The sequence below is a fragment of the Ranitomeya imitator genome, chromosome 7, assembly GCF_032444005.1.
Source record: "Ranitomeya imitator isolate aRanImi1 chromosome 7, aRanImi1.pri, whole genome shotgun sequence".
Classification (NCBI taxonomy): domain Eukaryota; kingdom Metazoa; phylum Chordata; class Amphibia; order Anura; family Dendrobatidae; genus Ranitomeya; species Ranitomeya imitator.
The window spans coordinates 222,123,380-222,146,005 of NC_091288.1; the positions used below are offsets into that span (position 1 = coordinate 222,123,380).

The window sequence follows — 22,626 nt, forward strand, 5'->3', positions numbered from 1 at the left end:
CTCAGAGAGAGACGGAGGAGGAGGCGGAGACAGCCTCAGCGAGAGAGAAGGAGGAGGGGGCAGAGACGGCCTCAGAGAGAGAAGGAGGAGAGGCAGAGACAGCCTCAGAGAGAGAGAGGAGGGACAGAGTCAGCCTCAGAGAGGAGGGGGCAGAGACAGCCTCAGAGAGAGACAGGGGAGGAGGCAGAGACAGCCTCAGAAAGAGGGGAGAGGCAGAGACAGCCTCAGAGAGAAAGAGAGGAGGGACAGAGTCAGCCTCAGAGAGGAGGAGGCAGAGACAGGCTCAGGGAGAGAGAGGCCGAGACCATAGTAATGCTGATGGGTTGCCCGGCAAGGAGAAGGTGGGGAAGGGCGCATGGGGGAACACAGGAATGTGATGCCCCCTAGCGCCCTCTAAAGCAGGGAGGTGTGATGAGGGAACAGCCGCCATCTTTGGACGGGCATACTAAAACAGATTGGCGTGACTCCATTTTGTCTCCTGGTCACAGGAACGCTCCTGGCCCCCACCTTTTCTAATGAATAGAGTTCCTATTAGTATGCTAACGGGCTGAGCTCAGTGTAAACTGTAGACGGTATTTCAAAGCTCCATGAGGAAACCACGACACCAGGGGGCTTGGAAATGCTTGGGGGCTTAATTAAAACACGCATGCCAAGTGGCCACTGGATACACATCTATTATGGCAGCCCAGCCGAACCGTCTTTAACATGGAATTGTGAATTATGGATGCATCGTCCGAGGTACAGGCTCATAAAAAATATTCTGCTCGCCCTAAAGAAATTGTGCATCTAACAGGGCGACTCCCGTGGCTGTGGGAGGTCTGAAACCCGAGATATAGGGATCAGCCTCCCACAGGGACCGAATGGGTCCAGGTTTGATCCCAGTACGACCGGCAGAACAAACCACAGGCGCTGGTACTGCCCGTGTGCTGATCCGATCATCCTGAGAGAAGTTATCCCATTTATTAGATATGGGAATAAATCTTGCAGGGAGGCAGAGGGGGTGGAGATTGCTAAGCCCACCCAGCTGCAGGCAGGGGGGCTCAGCCAGGTATAAGAAGAAGCTGAGGTCACTGGGAGGGTCTCACTCCACAGAAGAAGACGATGATGATTTTTTAAAGAACAGGGTATGCCAGCCAGCGGAGGGGGGGGGGGGGGGGGGGAGCAAGCACCTGCTTTCTGGGGGCTGCCCGGCAACTAAGTTTTTGGACCTGCGGAATGCTATGCCCCCCCGGCTTCCACAAGCGACCTTCAACCTGGTAAATTGACCTCCAGCTTTATACTTTTAAGCCTTGTATTATTATTGTTATATTGTACTCTGACTGTAAAGCTTGATATATTGTGACTGTATATTTCTTGTAATTATCTAGTGCGCCCTTAAGGCAATTAAATCATAAATTAATTTTGGGCTGATCCTTTTACTCTGATTGCGAATCCTAGAATACCCAGTGTGGGTACCAGGGCAGTCTCCCCGGCGGCCATTTGCTCTAGGTGCAGTTCCCTTACTGACCTGAGAGACAAAGGGGGCGCCGGAGAGCTGGGCCTGTGTAGTGACGTCACGGATTGGTGACGTGGTAGGAAGGGGTAATCCTTCACAGACCCCTCTCCATTACTAACCCCAGGGCTTGATGTCTGATAGACCCCTCTCCATTACTAACCCCAGGGCTTGATGTCTGATAAACACCTCTCCTTTAGTAACCCCAGGTCTTGTTGTCTGATAAACCCTTTTCCATTTCTAACCACAGGTCTTGGGGTTTGATAGACCCCTCTCTGTCAGGACTCTGAACATTTTTTTACCTTTTGTGCATTACTGCCCTTTTCCAAGATGGCGTCTTTGGTCTCATGTGCCCTGTGTCTTCCTGCTATAAAACTCCACTCCAGCCTTCAGTCTGTGCTAGAGTATTCTGCCTTGCATCCAGCTCCTGATTACTCCCTGGCTATATACCTGCTCCTCTGAACCTGTGTGGAGATCCTGCCACTCTGCTCGGAGTTCCTGCTGCATACACCAGTGTTCAGGAATCCTCCTTCATCTGCTGCTCGTTCCATCTGCATTTGCTGGACATGTAAGCTGTTTCTGCTTTGCAAGAACCTGAGACCATTACCCAGACCTCCCTGGTTGAGCTAAGATATGATTTGAACTGCCTTATAAGCATAGCTATCTGTGTTTGGATTAAGACAAGGATTTATTCGTATATAACACCTATAATATATCCTTACGTGGTTTACCAAAATACAAATAAACACCTAAAAACAAAGGCACCACACATTAATGATGTAAAAGAATCACTTTATTAATAGAAAAAGGACCACAACGTGGTCATATAAAAAAAAAGCCATAACAGGCAAACGGTGAGACATAACAGTCTTTTTTCTATTAATAAAGTGATTCTTTTACATCATTAACCCCTTCGCGACATGCGCCGTACTAGTACTGCGCTGCCGACACTGCATTAGTGCCAGCAGCAGTACTAGTACGGCGCACCGATCACCGCGGTCTCGCGCTGAGCGCCGCGGTGATCGGGTGCGGGTGTCAGCTGTATATGACAGCTGACACCCCGCAGCAATGCCCACGATCGGCGCTATCGCCGATCGCAGGCATTTAACCCCTCTGATGCCGCTGTCAGTAGTGACAGCGGCATAGAGGGGGATCGCGCAGGGACAGGGGCTCCCTGCGCTCTCCCACCGGAGCAACGCAATGAGATCGCGTTGCTCCGGTGACCCGGAAGGAGTCCCCGGATCCAAGATGGCCGCCGGACTCCTTCCGGGTCATGAAGTGACCTGGCTAGCCGGCGCCTGCTGAGAGCAGGCGCTGGAGAGCCAGCTAAACTGCATGTCAGATCGTTGATCTGACAGTGTGCTATGCACAGTGTCAGATCAACGATCTGATCTAATACAGAGATGTCCCACCCTGGGACAATGTTAGAAAGTAAAAAAAAAAAAAATAGAATGTGTAAAAAAAAAAAAAAAACATTTCCCAATAAATCCATTTATTTATGTAAAAAAAAACACAAAACAATAAATGTACACATATTTGGTATCGCCGCGTCCGTAACAACCCCACCTATAAAACTATATCTCTAGTTAACCCCTTCAGTGAACCCCGTAAAAAAAAAAACGGGGCAAAAAACAACACTTTATTCTCATACCGCCGAACAAAAAGTGGAATAACACGCGATCAAAAAGGCAGATATAAATAACCATGGTACCGCTGAAAACGTCATCTTGTCCCGCAAAAAAAAAAGCCACCATACAGCATCATCAGCAGAAAAATAAAAAAGTTATAGCTCTCAGAATAATGCGATGCAAAAACAATTATTTTTTTATATAAAATAGTTTTTATCGTATAAAAGCGCCAAAACATTAAAAAAATTACATAAATGAGGTATCGCTGTAATCGTACTGACCCGAAGAATAAAACTGCTTTATCCATTTTACCACACGTGGAACGGTATAAACGCCCCCCCTAAAAGAAATTCAGGAATTGCTGGTTTTTGTTCATTCCGCCTCCCAAAAATCGGAATAAAAACCGATCAAAAAATGTCATCTGCCCAAAAATGTTACCAATAAAAACGTCAACTCGTCCCGCAAAAAACAAGACCTCACATGACTCTGTGGACCAAAATATGGATAAATTGATGCTCTCAAAATGTGTTGATGCAAAAACTATTTTTTGCAATAAAAAGCGTCTTTTAGTGTGTGACAGCTGCCAATCATAAAAATCCGCCAAAAAAACTCGCTATAAAAGAAAATCAAACCCCCCTTCATCACCCCCTTAGTTAGGGAAAAATAATAAAATGTATTTATTTCCATTTTCACATTAGGGCTAGGGCTAGGGTTAGGGTTAGGGCTAGGGTTAGGGCTATGGTTAGGGTTACTGTTGGAATTAGGGTTAGGGTTGGGGTTAGGGTTTCAGTTATAATTGGAGGGTTTCCACTGTTTAGGCACATCAGGGGCTCTCCAAACGCGACATGGCGTCCGATCTCAATTCCAGCCAATTCTGCTTTGAAAAAGTAAAACAGTGCTCCTTCCCTTCCAAGTTCTCCTGTGTGCCCAAACAGTGGTTCCCCCCAACATATGGGGTATCAGCGTACTCAGGACAAGTTGGACAACAACTTTTGGGGTCCAATTTGTCCTGTTACCCTTGGGAAAATAAAAACATAGGGGATAAAATATCATTTTCGTGGAAAAAAAATATTTTTTATTTTCATGGCTCTGCGTTATAAACTGTAGTGAAACACTTGTTGGTTCAAAGCTCTCACAACACATCTAGATAAGTTCCTTGGGGGGTCTAGTTTCCAATATGGGGTCACTTGTGGGGGGTTTCTACTGTTTAGGTACATCAGGGGCTCTGCAAATGCAACATGACACCTGCAGTCCATTCCATCTAAGTCTGCATTTCAAACGGTGCTCCTTCCCTTCCGAGCTCTGCCATGCACTCAAACGGTGGTTCCCCCCCACATGTGGGGTATCAGCGTACTCAGGACAAATTGGACAATAACATTTGTGGTCCAATTTCTCCTGTTACCCTTGGGAAAAAAAATTGCGGGCTAAAACATCATTTTGTGGAAAGAAAAAATGATTTTTTAATTTTCACAATGCTACATTCTAAACTTTAGTGAAACAATTGGGGGTTAAAAGTGCTCACCACACATCTAGATAAGTTCCTTAGGGGGTCTTCTTTCCAAAATGGGGACTCTTGTTGGGGGTTTCCACTGTTAAGGCACATCAGGGGCTCTGCAAATGCGACATGGCGTCCGATCTCAATTCCAGCCAATTTTGCATTGAAAAGTCAAATGGCGCTCCTTCCCTTCTGAGCTCTGCCATGCGCTCAAACAGTGGTTTATCCCTATATATGAAGTATCGACGTACTCAGGACAAATTGCAAAACAACTTTTGGGGTCCAATTTTTCCTGTTACCCTTGGTAAAATGAAACAAATTGGACCTGAAGTAAAAATTTTGTGAAAAAAAAGGTAAATGTTCAATTTTTTTAAACATTCAAAAAATTCCTGTGAAGCACCTGAAGGGTTAATAAACTTTTTGAATGTGGTTTTGAGTACCTTGAGGGGTGCAGTTTTTAGAATGGTGTCACTTTTGGGCATTTTCTGTCATATAGACCCCTCAAAGTCACTTCAAGTGTGAGGTGGTCCGTAAAAAAATGGTTTTGCAAATTTTGTTGCAAAAATGAGAAATCGCTGGTCAACTTTTAACCCTTATAACGTCCTAACAAAAAAAAAATTATGTTTCCAAAATTGTGCTGATGCAAAGCAGACGTGGGAAATGTTGTTTATTAACTATATTATGTGATATAACTCTCTAATTTAAGGGCATAAAAACTAAGAGTTTGAAAATTGCTAAATTTTCATAATTTCCGACAAATTTTTGTTTTTTTCACAAATAAATGCAAGTCATATCGAAGAAGTTTTACCACTATCATTAAGTACAATATGTCACGAGAAAACAGTGTCAGAATCACCAGGATCCGTTGAAGCGTTTCAGAGTTATGACCTCATAAAGTGACAGTGGTCAGAATTGTAAAAATTGGCCCGGTCACTTAGGTGAAAACAGGCTTTGGGGTGAAGGGGTTAATGTGTGGTGCCTTTGTTATAAGGATTTATTCGTCTCAAGTATCCTCCAGAATAACTGTGCTTCATAGACTTTCTGCGTGATTGCATTTCCCTCTGAAGTTTCCTATAGACTGCTGAGCTGCATTTGATATTTGCACCTGTTAGAATCACCGTGTGATAATATAGACTTTACCACTTATAAAACTGTGACCTGTAGTTGTCTTGTTCCACGCAAAGAGTCTCCTGAGTTATCCCCTATAATTATTACATTCTCCATTGCTATCCCCAGGGCTTGATGTCCTAAATACCCTTCTCCATTACTAACTCTAGGTCTTGATGTCTGATAGACTCCTCTCCATTACTAACCCCAGGGCTTGATGTCTGATAGACTCCTCTCCATTACTAACCCCAGGGCTTGATGTCTGATAGACCCCTCTCCATTACTAACCCCAGGGCTTGATGTCTGATAGACTCCTCTCCATTACTGACCCCAGGGCTTGATGTCTGATAGACTCCTCTCCATTACTGACCCCAGGGCTTGATGTCTGATAGACTCCTCTCCATTACTAACCCCAGGGCTTGATGTCTGATAGACTCTTCTCCATTACTAACCCCAGGGCTTGATGTCTGATAGACCCCTCTCCATTACTAACCCCAGGGCTTGATGTCTGATAGACCCCTCTCCATTACTAACCCCAGGGCTTGATGTCTGATAGACGCCTCTCCATTACTGACCCCAGGGCTTGATGTCTGATAGACCCCTCTCCATTACTAACCACAGGGCCTGATGTCTGATAGACCCCTCTCCATTACTAACCCCAGGGTTTGGTGTCTGATAGACCCCTCTCCATTACTAACCCCAGGGTTTGGTGTCTGATAGACCCCTCTCCATTACTAACCCCAGGGCTTGATGTCTGATAGACCCCTCTCCATTACTAACCCCAGGGTTTGGTGTCTGATAGACCCCTCTCCATTACTAACCCTAGGGTTTGGTGTCTGATAGACCCCTCTCCATTACTAACCCCAGGGTTTGGTGTCTGATATACCCCTCTCCATTACTAACCCCAGGGTTTGGTGTCTGATAGACCCCTCTCCATTACTAACCCCAGGGTTTGGTGTCTGATAGACCCCTCTCCATTACTAACCCCAGGGTTTGGTGTCTGATAGACTCCTCTCCATTACTAACCCCAGGGTTTGGTGTCTGATAGACTCTTCTCCATTACTAACCCCAGGGTTTGGTGTCTGATAGACCCCTCTCCATTACTGAAACCAGGGGTTGATGTCTGATAGACTCCTCTCCATTACTAACCCCAGGGCTTGATGTCTGATAGACCCCTCTCTATTACTAACCCCAGGGCCTGATGTCTGATAGACTCCTCTCCATTACTAACCCCAGGGTTTGGTGTCTGATAGACTCCTCTCCATTACTGAAACCAGGGGTTGATGTCTGATAGACCCCTCTCTATTACTAACCCCAGGGCCTGATGTCTGATAGACCCCTCTCTATTACTAACCCCAGGGCCTGATGTCTGATAGACTCCTCTCCATTACTGAAACCAGGGGTTGATGGCAGCTGGGATTTTTGTCAATTCACAGCTGTCATCGGCCCGAACTACTATTACCCCCATTGCCACTACACCAGTATAATCAGAAAGAGCCAGGCAAAGCACCAGAATTTAAATTGGAATCTAAAGTGATGCACTAATTCTGGGGTATCTGCAGGCTGGTATTTTATGGCTGGGAAGGGCCAAATAACTAGGGACCTTCCTAGCCTGATAATATAAGCCTGCAGCTGTCTGCTTTACCTTGGTTGTTTATCAAAAATAGGGGTGTATGGGTACCCCACATCATTTTTTTCATTTATGCTTGCCCATCTTTAACACCTAAAAATCTATCATTTCTATTCCAGTATTGTGTCACACAGATGACATACAGATATAAGGACACGGATATTGGTTTTTCCAGTACAGGAAAAGTCAGGAGGAGCAAAGGATACCTAATTATAAAAGCTTAGTAAATGTGACCGGTCCTTTCTTTTGGTCTTTCCTCTTTCTGAATATTATATTTTTCTTCAACAGATGATTATACCTGTTTTACGCTTTGTTATCAGGTCTTTTAATCTCTGCAGTTTCTTCTCCACATTTTCTCCATTTTCTCTGTCCACCATGAGACGTCTCTGATAGTTTGATTTCTTCTCCTCGTTGCTGATGAGGAATAAATCCTCAGCTTCTCTCCTGATACTCGGCTGATTCTTCAGGATTTGGGCTTTCTGGGAATCATCACTTTTATCCAGATCATCTATCACCACAATAACGTTCTTCCTCCCTGCAAGGAAACCAAAGATCACCAGTCACCACCATCACACCGGATGTATTAATAACAGCACATCTCACCAGTCACCACCATCACACCGGATGTATTAATAACCGCACATCTCACCGGTCACCATCATCACACCGGATGTATTAATAACCGCACATCTCACCGGTCACCATCATCACACCGGATGTATTAATAACCGCACATCTCACCGGTCACCACCATCACACCGGATGTATTAATAACCGCACATCTCACCGGTCACCATCATCACACCGGATGTATTAATAACCGCACATCTCACCGGTCACCATCATCACACCGGATGTATTAATAACCGCACATCTCACCGGTCACCATCATCACACCGGATGTATTAATAACCGCACATCTCACCGGTCACCACCATCACACCGGATGTATTAATAACCGCACATCTCACCGGTCACCATCATCACACCGGATGTATTAATAACCGCACATCTCACCGGTCACCATCATCACACCGGATGTATTAATAACAGCACATCTCACCGGTCACCACCATCACACCGGATGTATTAATAATCGCACATCTCACCGGTCACCACCATCACACCGGATGTATTAATAACAGCACATCTCACCGGTCACCATCATCACACCGGATGTATTAATAATCGCACATCTCACCGGTCACCACCATCACACTGGATGTATTAATAACAGCACATCTCACCGGTCACCATCATCACACCGGATGTATTAATAACTGCACATCTCACCGGTCACCATCATCACACCGGATGTATTAATAATCGCACATCTCACCGGTCACCACCATCACACTGGATGTATTAATAACCGCACATCTCACCGGTCACCATCATCACACCGGATGTATTAATAACTGCACATCTCACCGGTCACCATCATCACATCGGATGTATTAATAATCGCACATCTCACCTGTCACCACCATCACACCGGATGTATTAATAACCGCACATCTCACCGGTCACCATCATCACACCGGATGTATTAATAACAGCACATCTCACTGGTCACCACCATCACACCGGATGTATTAATAACAGCACATCTCACCGATCACCACCATCACACCGGATGTATTAATAATCGCACATCTCACCGGTCACCACCATCACACCGGATGTATTAATAACAGCACATCTCACCGGTCACCACCATCACACCGGATGTATTAATAACCGCACATCTCACCGGTCACCACCATCACACCGGATGTATTAATAACAGCACATCTCACCGGTCACCATCATCACACCGGATGTATTAATAACCGCACATCTCACCGGTCACCATCATCACACCGGATGTATTAATAACCGCACATCTCACCGGTCACCACCATCACACCGGATGTATTAATAACAGCACATCTCACCGGTCACCATCATCACACCGGATGTATTAATAACAGCACATCTCACCGGTCACCACCATCACACCGGATGTATTAATAATCGCACATCTCACCGGTCACCACCATCACACCGGATGTATTAATAACAGCACATCTCACCGGTCACCACCATCACACCGGATGTATTAATAATCGCACATCTCACCGGTCACCACCATCACACCGGATGTATTAATAACAGCACATCTCACCGGTCACCACCATCACACTGGATGTATTAATAACAGCACATCTCACCGGTCACCATCATCACACTGGATGTATTAATAATCGCTCATCTCACCGGTCACCATCATCACACTGGATGTATTAATAACAGCACATCTCACCGGTCACCATCATCACACCGGATGTATTAATAACAGCACATCTCACCGGTCACCACCATCACACCGGATGTATTAATAATCGCACATCTCACCGGTCACCACCATCACACCGGATGTATTAATAATCGCACATCTCACCGGTCACCACCATCACACCGGATGTATTAATAATCGCACATCTCACCGGTCACCACCATCACACCGGATGTATTAATAACAGCACATCTCACCGGTCACCACCATCACACCGGATGTATTAATAATCGCACATCTCACCGGTCACCACCATCACACCGGATGTATTAATAACAGCACATCTCACCGGTCACCACCATCACACTGGATGTATTAATAACAGCACATCTCACCGGTCACCATCATCACACTGGATGTATTAATAATCGCTCATCTCACCGGTCACCATCATCACACTGGATGTATTAATAACTGCACATCTCACCGGTCACCACCATCACACTGGATGTATTAATAACAGCACATCTCACCGGTCACCACCATCACACCGGATGTATTAATAACAACACATCTCACCGGTCACCACCATCACACCGGATGTATTAATAACCGCACATCTCACCGGTCACCACCATCACACCGGATGTATTAATAACAGCACATCTCACCGGTCACCACCATCACACCGGATGTATTAATAACAGCACATCTCACCGGTCACCACCATCACACCGGATGTATTAATAACAGCACATCTCACCGGTCACCATCATCACACCGGATGTATTAATAACAGCACATCTCACCGGTCACCACCATCACACTGGATGTATTAATAACAGCACATCTCACCGGTCACCACCATCACACCGGATGTATTAATAACAGCACATCTCACCGGTCACCACCATCACACCGGATGTATTAATAACAGCACATCTCACCGGTCACCATCATCACACCGGATGTATTAATAACAGCTCATCTCACCGGTCACCATCATCACACTGGATGTATTAATAACTGCACATCTCACCGGTCACCACCATCACACCGGATGTATTAATAACAGCACATCTCACCGGTCACCATCATCACACCGGATGTATTAATAACTGCACATCTCACCGGTCACCATCATCACACCGGATGTATTAATAACAGCACATCTCACCGGTCACCACCATCACACCGGATGTATTAATAACAGCACATCTCACCGGTCACCACCATCACACCGGATGTATTAATAATCGCACATCTCACCTGTCACCATCATCACACTGGATGTATTAATAACAGCACATCTCACCGGTCACCACCATCACACCGGATGTATTAATAATCGCACATCTCACCTGTCACCATCATCACACTGGATGTATTAATAACAGCACATCTCACCGGTCATCATCATCACACCGGATGTATTAATAACCGCACATCTCACCGGTCACCACCATCACACCGGATGTATTAATAACAGCACATCTCACCTGTCACCACCATCACACCGGATGTATTAATAACCGCACATCTCACCGGTCACCACCATCACACCGGATGTATTAATATCAGCACATCTCACCGGTCACCACCATCACACCGGATGTATTAATATCAGCACATCTCACCGGTCACCACCATCACACTGGATGTATTAATAACAGCATATCTCACCGGTCACCACCATCACACCGGATGTATTAATAACAGCACATCTCACCGGTCACCATCATCACACCGGATGTATTAATAACAGCACATCTCACCGGTCACCATCATCACACCGGATGTATTAATAACAGCACATCTCACCGGTCACCATCATCACACCGGATGTATTAATAACAGCACATCTCACCGGTCACCATCATCACACCGGATGTATTAATAACAGCACATCTCACCGATCACCACCATCACACCGGATGTATTAATAACAGCACATCTCACCGGTCACCATCATCACACCGGATGTATTAATAACAGCACATCTCACCGGTCACCATCATCACACCGGATGTATTAATAACAGCACATCTCACCGGTCACCATCATCACACCGGATGTATTAATAATCGCACATCTCACCGGTCACCACCATCACACCGGATGTATTAATAACAGCACATCTCACCGGTCACCACCATCACACTGGATGTATTAATAACAGCACATCTCACCGGTCACCATCATCACACCGGATGTATTAATAACAGCACATCTCACCGGTCACCACCATCACACCGGATGTATTAATAACAGCACATCTCACCGGTCACCATCATCACACTGGATGTATTAATAACAGCACATCTCACCGGTCACCATCATCACACCGGATGTATTAATAACAGCACATCTCACCGGTCACCACCATCACACCGGATGTATTAATAACCGCACATCTCACCGGTCACCATCATCACACTGGATGTATTAATAACCGCACATCTCACCGGTCACCACCATCACACCGGATGTATTAATAACAGCACATCTCACCGGTCACCATCATCACACCGGATGTATTAATAACCGCACATCTCACCGGTCACCATCATCACACCGGATGTATTAATAACAGCACATCTCACCGGTCACCATCATCACACCGGATGTATTAATAACAGCACATCTCACCGGTCACCACCATCACACCGGATGTATTAATAACAGCATATCTCACCGGTCACCACCATCACACCGGATGTATTAATAACCGCACATCTCACCGGTCACCACCATCACACCGGATGTATTAATAACCGCACATCTCACCGGTCACCACCATCACACCGGATGTATTAATAACAGCACATCTCACCGGTCACCACCATCACACCGGATGTATTAATAACCGCACATCTCACCGGTCACCACCATCACACCGGATGTATTAATAACAGCACATCTCACCGGTCACCACCATCACACCGGATGTATTAATAACCGCACATCTCACCGGTCACCACCATCACACTGGATGTATTAATAACCGCACATCTCACCGGTCACCACCATCACACCGGATGTATTAATAACAGCATATCTCACCGGTCACCACCATCACACCGGATGTATTAATAACCGCACATCTCACCGGTCACCACCATCACACCGGATGTATTAATAATCGCACATCTCACCGGTCACCACCATCACACCGGATGTATTAATAATCGCACATCTCACCGGTCACCATCATCACACCGGATGTATTAATAACAGCACATCTCACCGGTCACCATCATCACACCGGATGTATTAATAACCGCACATCTCACCGGTCACCATCATCACACCGGATGTATTAATAACAGCACATCTCACCGGTCACCATCATCACACCGGATGTATTAATAACAGCACATCTCACCGGTCACCACCATCACACCGGATGTATTAATAACCGCACATCTCACCGGTCACCATCATCACACCGGATGTATTAATAACAGCACATCTCACCGGTCACCACCATCACACTGGATGTATTAATAACAGCACATCTCACCGGTCACCATCATCACACCGGATGTATTAATAACCGCACATCTCACCGGTCACCATCATCACACCGGATGTATTAATAACAGCACATCTCACCGGTCACCATCATCACACTGGATGTATTAATAATCGCTCATCTCACCGGTCACCATCATCACACTGGATGTATTAATAATCGCACATCTCACCGGTCACCACCATCACACCGGATGTATTAATAACAGCACATCTCACCGGTCACCATCATCACACTGGATGTATTAATAATCGCTCATCTCACCGGTCACCATCATCACACTGGATGTATTAATAATCGCACATCTCACCGGTCACCATCATCACACCGGATGTATTAATAACAGCACATCTCACCGGTCACCATCATCACACCGGATGTATTAATAACCGCTCATCTCACCGGTCACCATCATCACACCGGATGTATTAATAACAGCACATCTCACCGGTCACCATCATCACACCGGATGTATTAATAATCGCACATCTCACCTGTCACCATCATCACACCGGATGTATTAATAATCGCACATCTCACCGGTCACCACCATCACACCGGATGTATTAATAACAGCACATCTCACCGGTCACCATCATCACACCGGATGTATTAATAACAGCATATCTCACCGGTCACCACCATCACACCGGATGTATTAATAACTGCACATCTCACCGGTCACCATCATCACACCGGATGTATTAATAATCGCACATCTCACCGGTCACCACCATCACACCGGATGTATTAATAACAGCACATCTCACCGGTCACCATCATCACACCGGATGTATTAATAACTGCACATCTCACCGGTCACCATCATCACACTGGATGTATTAATAATCGCACATCTCACCGGTCACCACCATCACACCGGATGTATTAATAACAGCACATCTCACCGGTCACCACCATCACACCGGATGTATTAATAACCGCACATCTCACCGGTCACCACCATCACACCGGATGTATTAATAACAGCACATCTCACCGGTCACCATCATCACACCGGATGTATTAATAACAGCACATCTCACCGGTCACCACCATCACACTGGATGTATTAATAACAGCATATCTCACCGGTCACCACCATCACACCGGATGTATTAATAACTGCACATCTCACCGGTCACCATCATCACACCGGATGTATTAATAACCGCACATCTCACCGGTCACCACCATCACACTGGATGTATTAATATCAGAACATCTCACCGGTCACCACCATCACACTGGATGTATTAATAACAGCATATCTCACCGGTCACCACCATCACACCGGATGTATTAATAACAGCACATCTCACCGGTCACCATCATCACACCGGATGTATTAATAATCGCACATCTCACCTGTCACCATCATCACACCGGATGTATTAATAATCGCACATCTCACCGGTCACCACCATCACACCGGATGTATTAATAACAGCACATCTCACCGGTCACCACCATCACACCGGATGTATTAATAACAGCACATCTCACCGGTCACCACCATCACACTGGATGTATTAATAACAGCATATCTCACCGGTCACCACCATCACACCGGATGTATTAATAACTGCACATCTCACCGGTCACCACCATCACACTGGATGTATTAATAACAGCATATCTCACCGGTCACCATCATCACACCGGATGTATTAATAACAGCATATCTCACCGGTCACCACCATCACACCGGATGTATTAATAACTGCACATCTCACCGGTCACCACCATCACACTGGATGTATTAATAACCGCACATCTCACCGGTCACCACCATCACACTGGATGTATTAATAACAGCACATCTCACCGGTCACCATCATCACACCAGATGTATTAATAACAGCATATCTCACCGGTCACCACCATCACACCGGATGTATTAATAATCGCTCATCTCACCGGTCACCATCATCACACTGGATGTATTAATAATCGCACATCTCACCGGTCACCACCATCACACCGGATGTATTAATAACAGCACATCTCACCGGTCACCATCATCACACCGGATGTATTAATAACTGCACATCTCACCGGTCACCATCATCACACCGGATGTATTAATAATCGCACATCTCACCTGTCACCACCATCACACCGGATGTATTAATAACCGCACATCTCACCGGTCACCACCATCACACCGGATGTATTAATAACCGCACATCTCACCGGTCACCATCATCACACCGGATGTATTAATAATCACACATCTCACCGGTCACCACCATCACACCGGATGTATTAATAACCGCACATCTCACCGGTCACCACCATCACACCGGATGTATTAATAACCGCACATCTCACCGGTCACCATCATCACACTGGATGTATTAATAATCGCTCATCTCACCGGTCACCATCATCACACTGGATGTATTAATAATCGCACATCTCACCGGTCACCACCATCACACCGGATGTATTAATAACCGCACATCTCACCGGTCACCACCATCACACCGGATGTATTAATAACAGCACATCTCACCGGTCACCATCATCACACCGGATGTATTAATAACCGCACATCTCACCGGTCACCACCATCACACCGGATGTATTAATAACAGCACATCTCACCGGTCACCATCATCACACTGGATGTATTAATAACCGCACATCTCACCGGTCACCATCATCACACCGGATGTATTAATAACAGCTCATCTCACCGGTCACCATCATCACACCGGATGTATTAATAACCGCACATCTCACCGGTCACCATCATCACACCGGATGTATTAATAACAGCACATCTCACCGGTCACCATCATCACACCGGATGTATTAATAACCGCACATCTCACCGGTCACCACCATCACACCGGATGTATTAATAACAGCACATCTCACCGGTCACCATCATCACACCGGATGTATTAATAACAGCACATCTCACCGGTCACCATCATCACACCGGATGTATTAATAACCGCACATCTCACCGGTCACCACCATCACACCGGATGTATTAATAACAGCACATCTCACCGGTCATCATCATCACACCGGATGTATTAATAACAGCACATCTCACCGGTCACCATCATCACACCGGATGTATTAATAACCGCACATCTCACCGGTCACCATCATCACACCGGATGTATTAATAACAGCACATCTCACCGGTCATCATCATCACACCGGATGTATTAATAACAGCACATCTCACCGGTCACCACCATCACACCGGATGTATTAATAACAGCTCATCTCACCGGTCACCACCATCACACCGGATGTATTAATAACCGCAAATCTCACCGGTCACCACCATCACACCGGATGTATTAATAACAGCACATCTCACCGGTCACCATCACACCGGATGTATTAATAACAGCATATCTCACCGGTCACCATCATCACACCGGATGTATTAATAACCGCACATCTCACCGGTCACCACCATCACACCGGATGTATTAATAACCGCACATCTCACCTGTCACCATCATCACACTGGATGTATTAATAACAGCACATCTCACCGGTCACCACCATCACACCGGATGTATTAATAACCGCACATCTCACCGGTCACCACCATCACACCGGATGTATTAATAACCGCACATCTCACCGGTCACCATCATCACACCGGATGTATTAATAACCGCACATCTCACCGGTCACCATCATCACACCGGATGTATTAATAATCGCACATCTCACCGGTCACCACCATCACACCGGATGTATTAATAACAGCACATCTCACCGGTCACCACCATCACACCGGATGTATTAATAACAGCTCATCTCACCGGTCACCACCATCACACCGGATGTATTAATAACCGCACATCTCACCGGTCACCACCATCACACCGGATGTATTAATAACAGCACATCTCACCGGTCACCATCATCACACCGGATGTATTAATAACAGCACATCTCACCGGTCACCATCATCACACCGGATGTATTAATAACCGCACATCTCACCGGTCACCATCATCACACCGGATGTATTAATAACCGCACATCTCACCTGTCACCACCATCACACCGGATGTATTAATAACAGCACATCTCACCGGTCACCACCATCACACTGGATGTATTAATAACCGCACATCTCACCGGTCACCACCATCACACCGGATGTATTAATAACCGCACATCTCACCTGTCACCACCATCACACCGGATGTATTAATAACCGCACATCTCACCGGTCACCACCATCACACCGGATGTATTAATAATCGCACATCTCACCGGTCACCACCATCACACCGGATGTATTAATAACAGCACATCTCACCGGTCACCACCATCACACTGGATGTATTAATAACCGCACATCTCACCGGTCACCACCATCACACCGGATGTATTAATAACAGCATATCTCACCGGTCACCACCATCACACCGGATGTATTAATAACAGCACATCTCACCGGTCACCATCATCACACTGGATGTATTAATAACCGCACATCTCACCGGTCACCATCATCACACCGGATGTATTAATAACCGCACATCTCACCGGTCACCACCATCACACCGGATGTATTAATAACCGCACATCTCACCGGTCACCATCATCACACCGGATGTATTAATAACCGCACATCTCACCGGTCACCACCATCACACCGGATGTATTAATAACCGCACATCTCACCGGTCACCATCATCACACCGGATGTATTAATAACCGCACATCTCACCGGTCACCATCATCACACCGGATGTATTAATAACCGCACATCTCACCGGTCACCACCATCACACCGGATGTATTAATAACAGCACATCTCACCGGTCACCACCATCACACCGGATGTATTAATAACAGCACATCTCACCGGTCACCATCATCACACCGGATGTATTAATAACCGCACATCTCACCGGTCACCACCATCACACCGGATGTATTAATAACAGCACATCTCACCGGTCACCACCATCACACCGGATGTATTAATAACAGCACATCTCACCGGTCACCACCATCACACCGGATGTATTAATAACCGCACATCTCACCGGTCACCATCATCACACTGGATGTATTAATAACAGCACATCTCACCGGTCACCATCATCACACCGGATGTATTAATAACCGCACATCTCACCGGTCACCATCATCACACCGGATGTATTAATAACCGCACATCTCACCGGTCACCATCATCACACCGGATGTATTAATAACAGCACATCTCACCGGTCACCACCATCACACCGGATGTATTAATAACAGCACATCTCACCGGTCACCACCATCACACCGGATGTATTAATAACCGCACATCTCACCGGTCACCACCATCACACCGGATGTATTAATAACCGCACATCTCACCGGTCACCATCATCACACCGGATGTATTAATAACCGCACATCTCACCGGTCACCACCATCACACCGGATGTATTAATAACAGCACATCTCACCGGTCACCACCATCACACCGGATGTATTAATAACAGCACATCTCACCGGTCACCACCATCACACCGGATGTATTAATAACCGCACATCTCACCTGTCACCACCATCACACCGGATGTATTAATAACAGCATATCTCACCGGTCACCACCATCACACCGGATGTATTAATAACAGCACATCTCACCGGTCACCATCATCACACCGGATGTATTAATAACCGCACATCTCACCGGTCACCACCATCACACCGGATGTATTAATAACAGCATATCTCACCGGTCACCACCATCACACCGGATGTATTAATAACAGCACATCTCACCGGTCACCATCATCACACTGGATGTATTAATAACCGCACATCTCACCGGTCACCACCATCACACCGGATGTATTAATAACAGCACATCTCACCGGTCACCACCATCACACCGGATGTATTAATAACAGCACATCTCACCGGTCACCACCATCACACCGGATGTATTAATAACAGCTCATCTCACCGGTCACCATCATCACACTGGATGTATTAATAACAGCTCATCTCACCGGTCACCATCATCACACCGGATGTATTAATAACAGCACATCTCACCGGTCACCACCATCACACTGGATGTATTAATAACAGCTCATCTCACCGGTCACCATCATCACACTGGATGTATTAATAACAGCTCATCTCACCGGTCACCATCATCACACCGGATGTATTAATAACAGCACATCTCACCGGTCACCACCATCACACCGGATGTATTAATAACAGCACATCTCACCGGTCACCACCATCACACCGGATGTATTAATAATCGCACATCTCACCGGTCACCATCATCACACCGGATGTATTAATAACAGCTCATCTCACCGGTCACCACCATCACACCGGATGTATTAATAACCGCACATCTCACCGGTCACCACCATCACACCGGATGTATTAATAACAGCACATCTCACCGGTCACCACCATCACACCGGATGTATTAATAACAGCTCATCTCACCGGTCACCACCATCACACCGGATGTATTAATAACCGCACATCTCACCGGTCACCACCATCACACCGGATGTATTAATAACCGCACATCTCACCGGTCACCACCATCACACCGGATGTATTAATAACAGCACATCTCACCGGTCACCATCATCACACCGGATGTATTAATAACAGCTCATCTCACCGGTCACCACCATCACACCGGATGTATTAATAACAGCTCATCTCACCGGTCACCACCATCACACCGGATGTATTAATAACCGCACATCTCACCGGTCACCACCATCACACCGGATGTATTAATAACCGCACATCTCACCGGTCACCACCATCACACCGGATGTATTAATAACAGCACATCTCACCGGTCACCATCATCACACCGGATGTATTAATAACAGCACATCTCACCTGTCACCACCATCACACCGGATGTATTAATAACAGCACATCTCACCGGTCACCACCATCACACCGGATGTATTAATAACTGCACATCTCACCGGTCACCATCATCACACCGGATGTATTAATAACAGCACATCTCACCGGTCATCATCATCACACCGGATGTATTAATAACAGCACATCTCACCGGTCACCACCATCACACCGGATGTATTAATAATCGCACATCTCACCGGTCACCACCATCACACCGGATGTATTAATAACCGCACATCTCACCGGTCACCACCATCACACCGGATGTATTAATAATCGCACATCTCACCGGTCACCATCATCACACCGGATGTATTAATAACAGCTCATCTCACCGGTCACCACCATCACACCGGATGTATTAATAATCGCACATCTCACCGGTCACCATCATCACACCGGATGTATTAATAATCGCACATCTCACCGGTCACCATCATCACACCGGATGTATTAATAACAGCACATCTCACCGGTCATCATCATCACACCGGATGTATTAATAACAGCACATCTCACCGGTCACCACCATCACACCGGATGTATTAATAACAGCATATCTCACCGGTCACCATCATCACACCGGATGTATTAATAACCGCACATCTCACCGGTCACCACCATCACACCGGATGTATTAATAATCGCACATCTCACCGGTCACCATCATCACACCGGATGTATTAATAACAGCTCATCTCACCGGTCACCATCATCACACCGGATGTATTAATAACAGCACATCTCACCGGTCACCACCATCACACCGGATGTATTAATAATCGCACATCTCACCGGTCACCACCATCACACCGGATGTATTAATAATCGCACATCTCACCGGTCACCATCACACCGGATGTATTAATAACAGCACATCTCACCGGTCACCACCATCACACCGGATGTATTAATAACCGCACATCTCACCGGTCACCACCATCACACCGGATGTATTAATAACAGCACATCTCACCGGTCACCATCATCACACCGGATGTATTAATAACAGCACATCTCACCGGTCACCATCATCACACCGGACGTATTAATAACCGCACATCTCACCGGTCACCATCATCACACTGGATGTATTAATAACAGCACATCTCACCTGTCACCATCATCACACCGGATGTATTAATAACAGCACATCTCACCGGTCACCATCATCACACCGGATGTATTAATAATCGCACATCTCACCGGTCATCACCATCACACCGGATGTATTAATAACAGCACATCTCACCGGTCACCATCATCACACCGGATGTATTAATAACAGCACATCTCACCGGTCATCACCATCACACCGGATGTATTAATAACCGCACATCTCACCGGTCACCATCATCACACTGGATGTATTAATAACAGCACATCTCACCTGTCACCATCATCACACCGGATGTATTAATAATCGCACATCTCACCGGTCATCACCATCACACCGGATGTATTAATAACAGCACATCTCACCGGTCACCATCATCACACCGGATGTATTAATAACAGCACATCTCACCGGTCATCACCATCACACCGGATGTATTAATAACCGCACATCTCACCGGTCACCATCATCACACCGGATGTATTAATAACAGCACATCTCACCGGTCACCATCATCACACTGGATGTATTAATAACCGCACATCTCACCGGTCACCATCATCACACCGGATGTATTAATAACCGCACATCTCACCGGTCACCATCATCACACTGGATGTATTAATAACAGCACATCTCACCGGTCACCACCATCACACCGGATGTATTAATAACAGCACATCTCACCGGTCACCACCATCACACCGGATGTATTAATAACAGCACATCTCACCGGTCACCACCATCACACCGGATGTATTAATAACAGCACATCTCACCGGTCACCACCATCACACCGGATGTATTAATAACAGCACATCTCACCGGTCACCATCATCACACCGGATGTATTAATAACAGCACATCTCACCGGTCACCACCATCACACCGGATGTATTAATAACAGCACATCTCACCGGTCACCATCATCACACCGGATGTATTAATAACAGCACATCTCACCGGTCACCATCATCACACCGGATGTATTAATAACAGCACATCTCACCGGTCATCACCATCACACCGGATGTATTAATAACAGCACATCTCACCGGTCACCATCATCACACCGGATGTATTAATAACAGCACATCTCACCGGTCACCATCATCACACCGGATGTATTAATAACAGCACATCTCACCGGTCACCATCATCACACCGGATGTATTAATAACAGCACATCTCACCGGTCACCACCATCACACCGGATGTATTAATAACAGCACATCTCACCGGTCACCACCATCACACCGGATGTATTAATAACAGCACATCTCACCGGTCACCATCATCACACCGGATGTATTAATAACAGCACATCTCACCGGTCACCACCATCACACCGGATGTATTAATAATCGCACATCTCACCGGTCACCATCATCACACTGGATGTATTAATAACCGCACATCTCACCGG

The 22,626-nt window shown here is 46.2% G+C and overlaps 1 protein-coding gene across 1 annotated transcript in view; it reads right to left on the reverse strand.

The window, feature by feature from the left end:
• The window catches only part of LOC138645671 (uncharacterized), a 214,859-nt gene that overhangs the window by 59,327 nt on the left and 132,906 nt on the right, over positions 1-22,626 (reverse strand). The window contains exon 7 of the mRNA XM_069735129.1: positions 7,651-7,887. Coding sequence (XP_069591230.1) covers positions 7,651-7,887 — 237 coding nt within the window. The remainder of the gene's footprint in view (positions 1-7,650; positions 7,888-22,626) is intronic.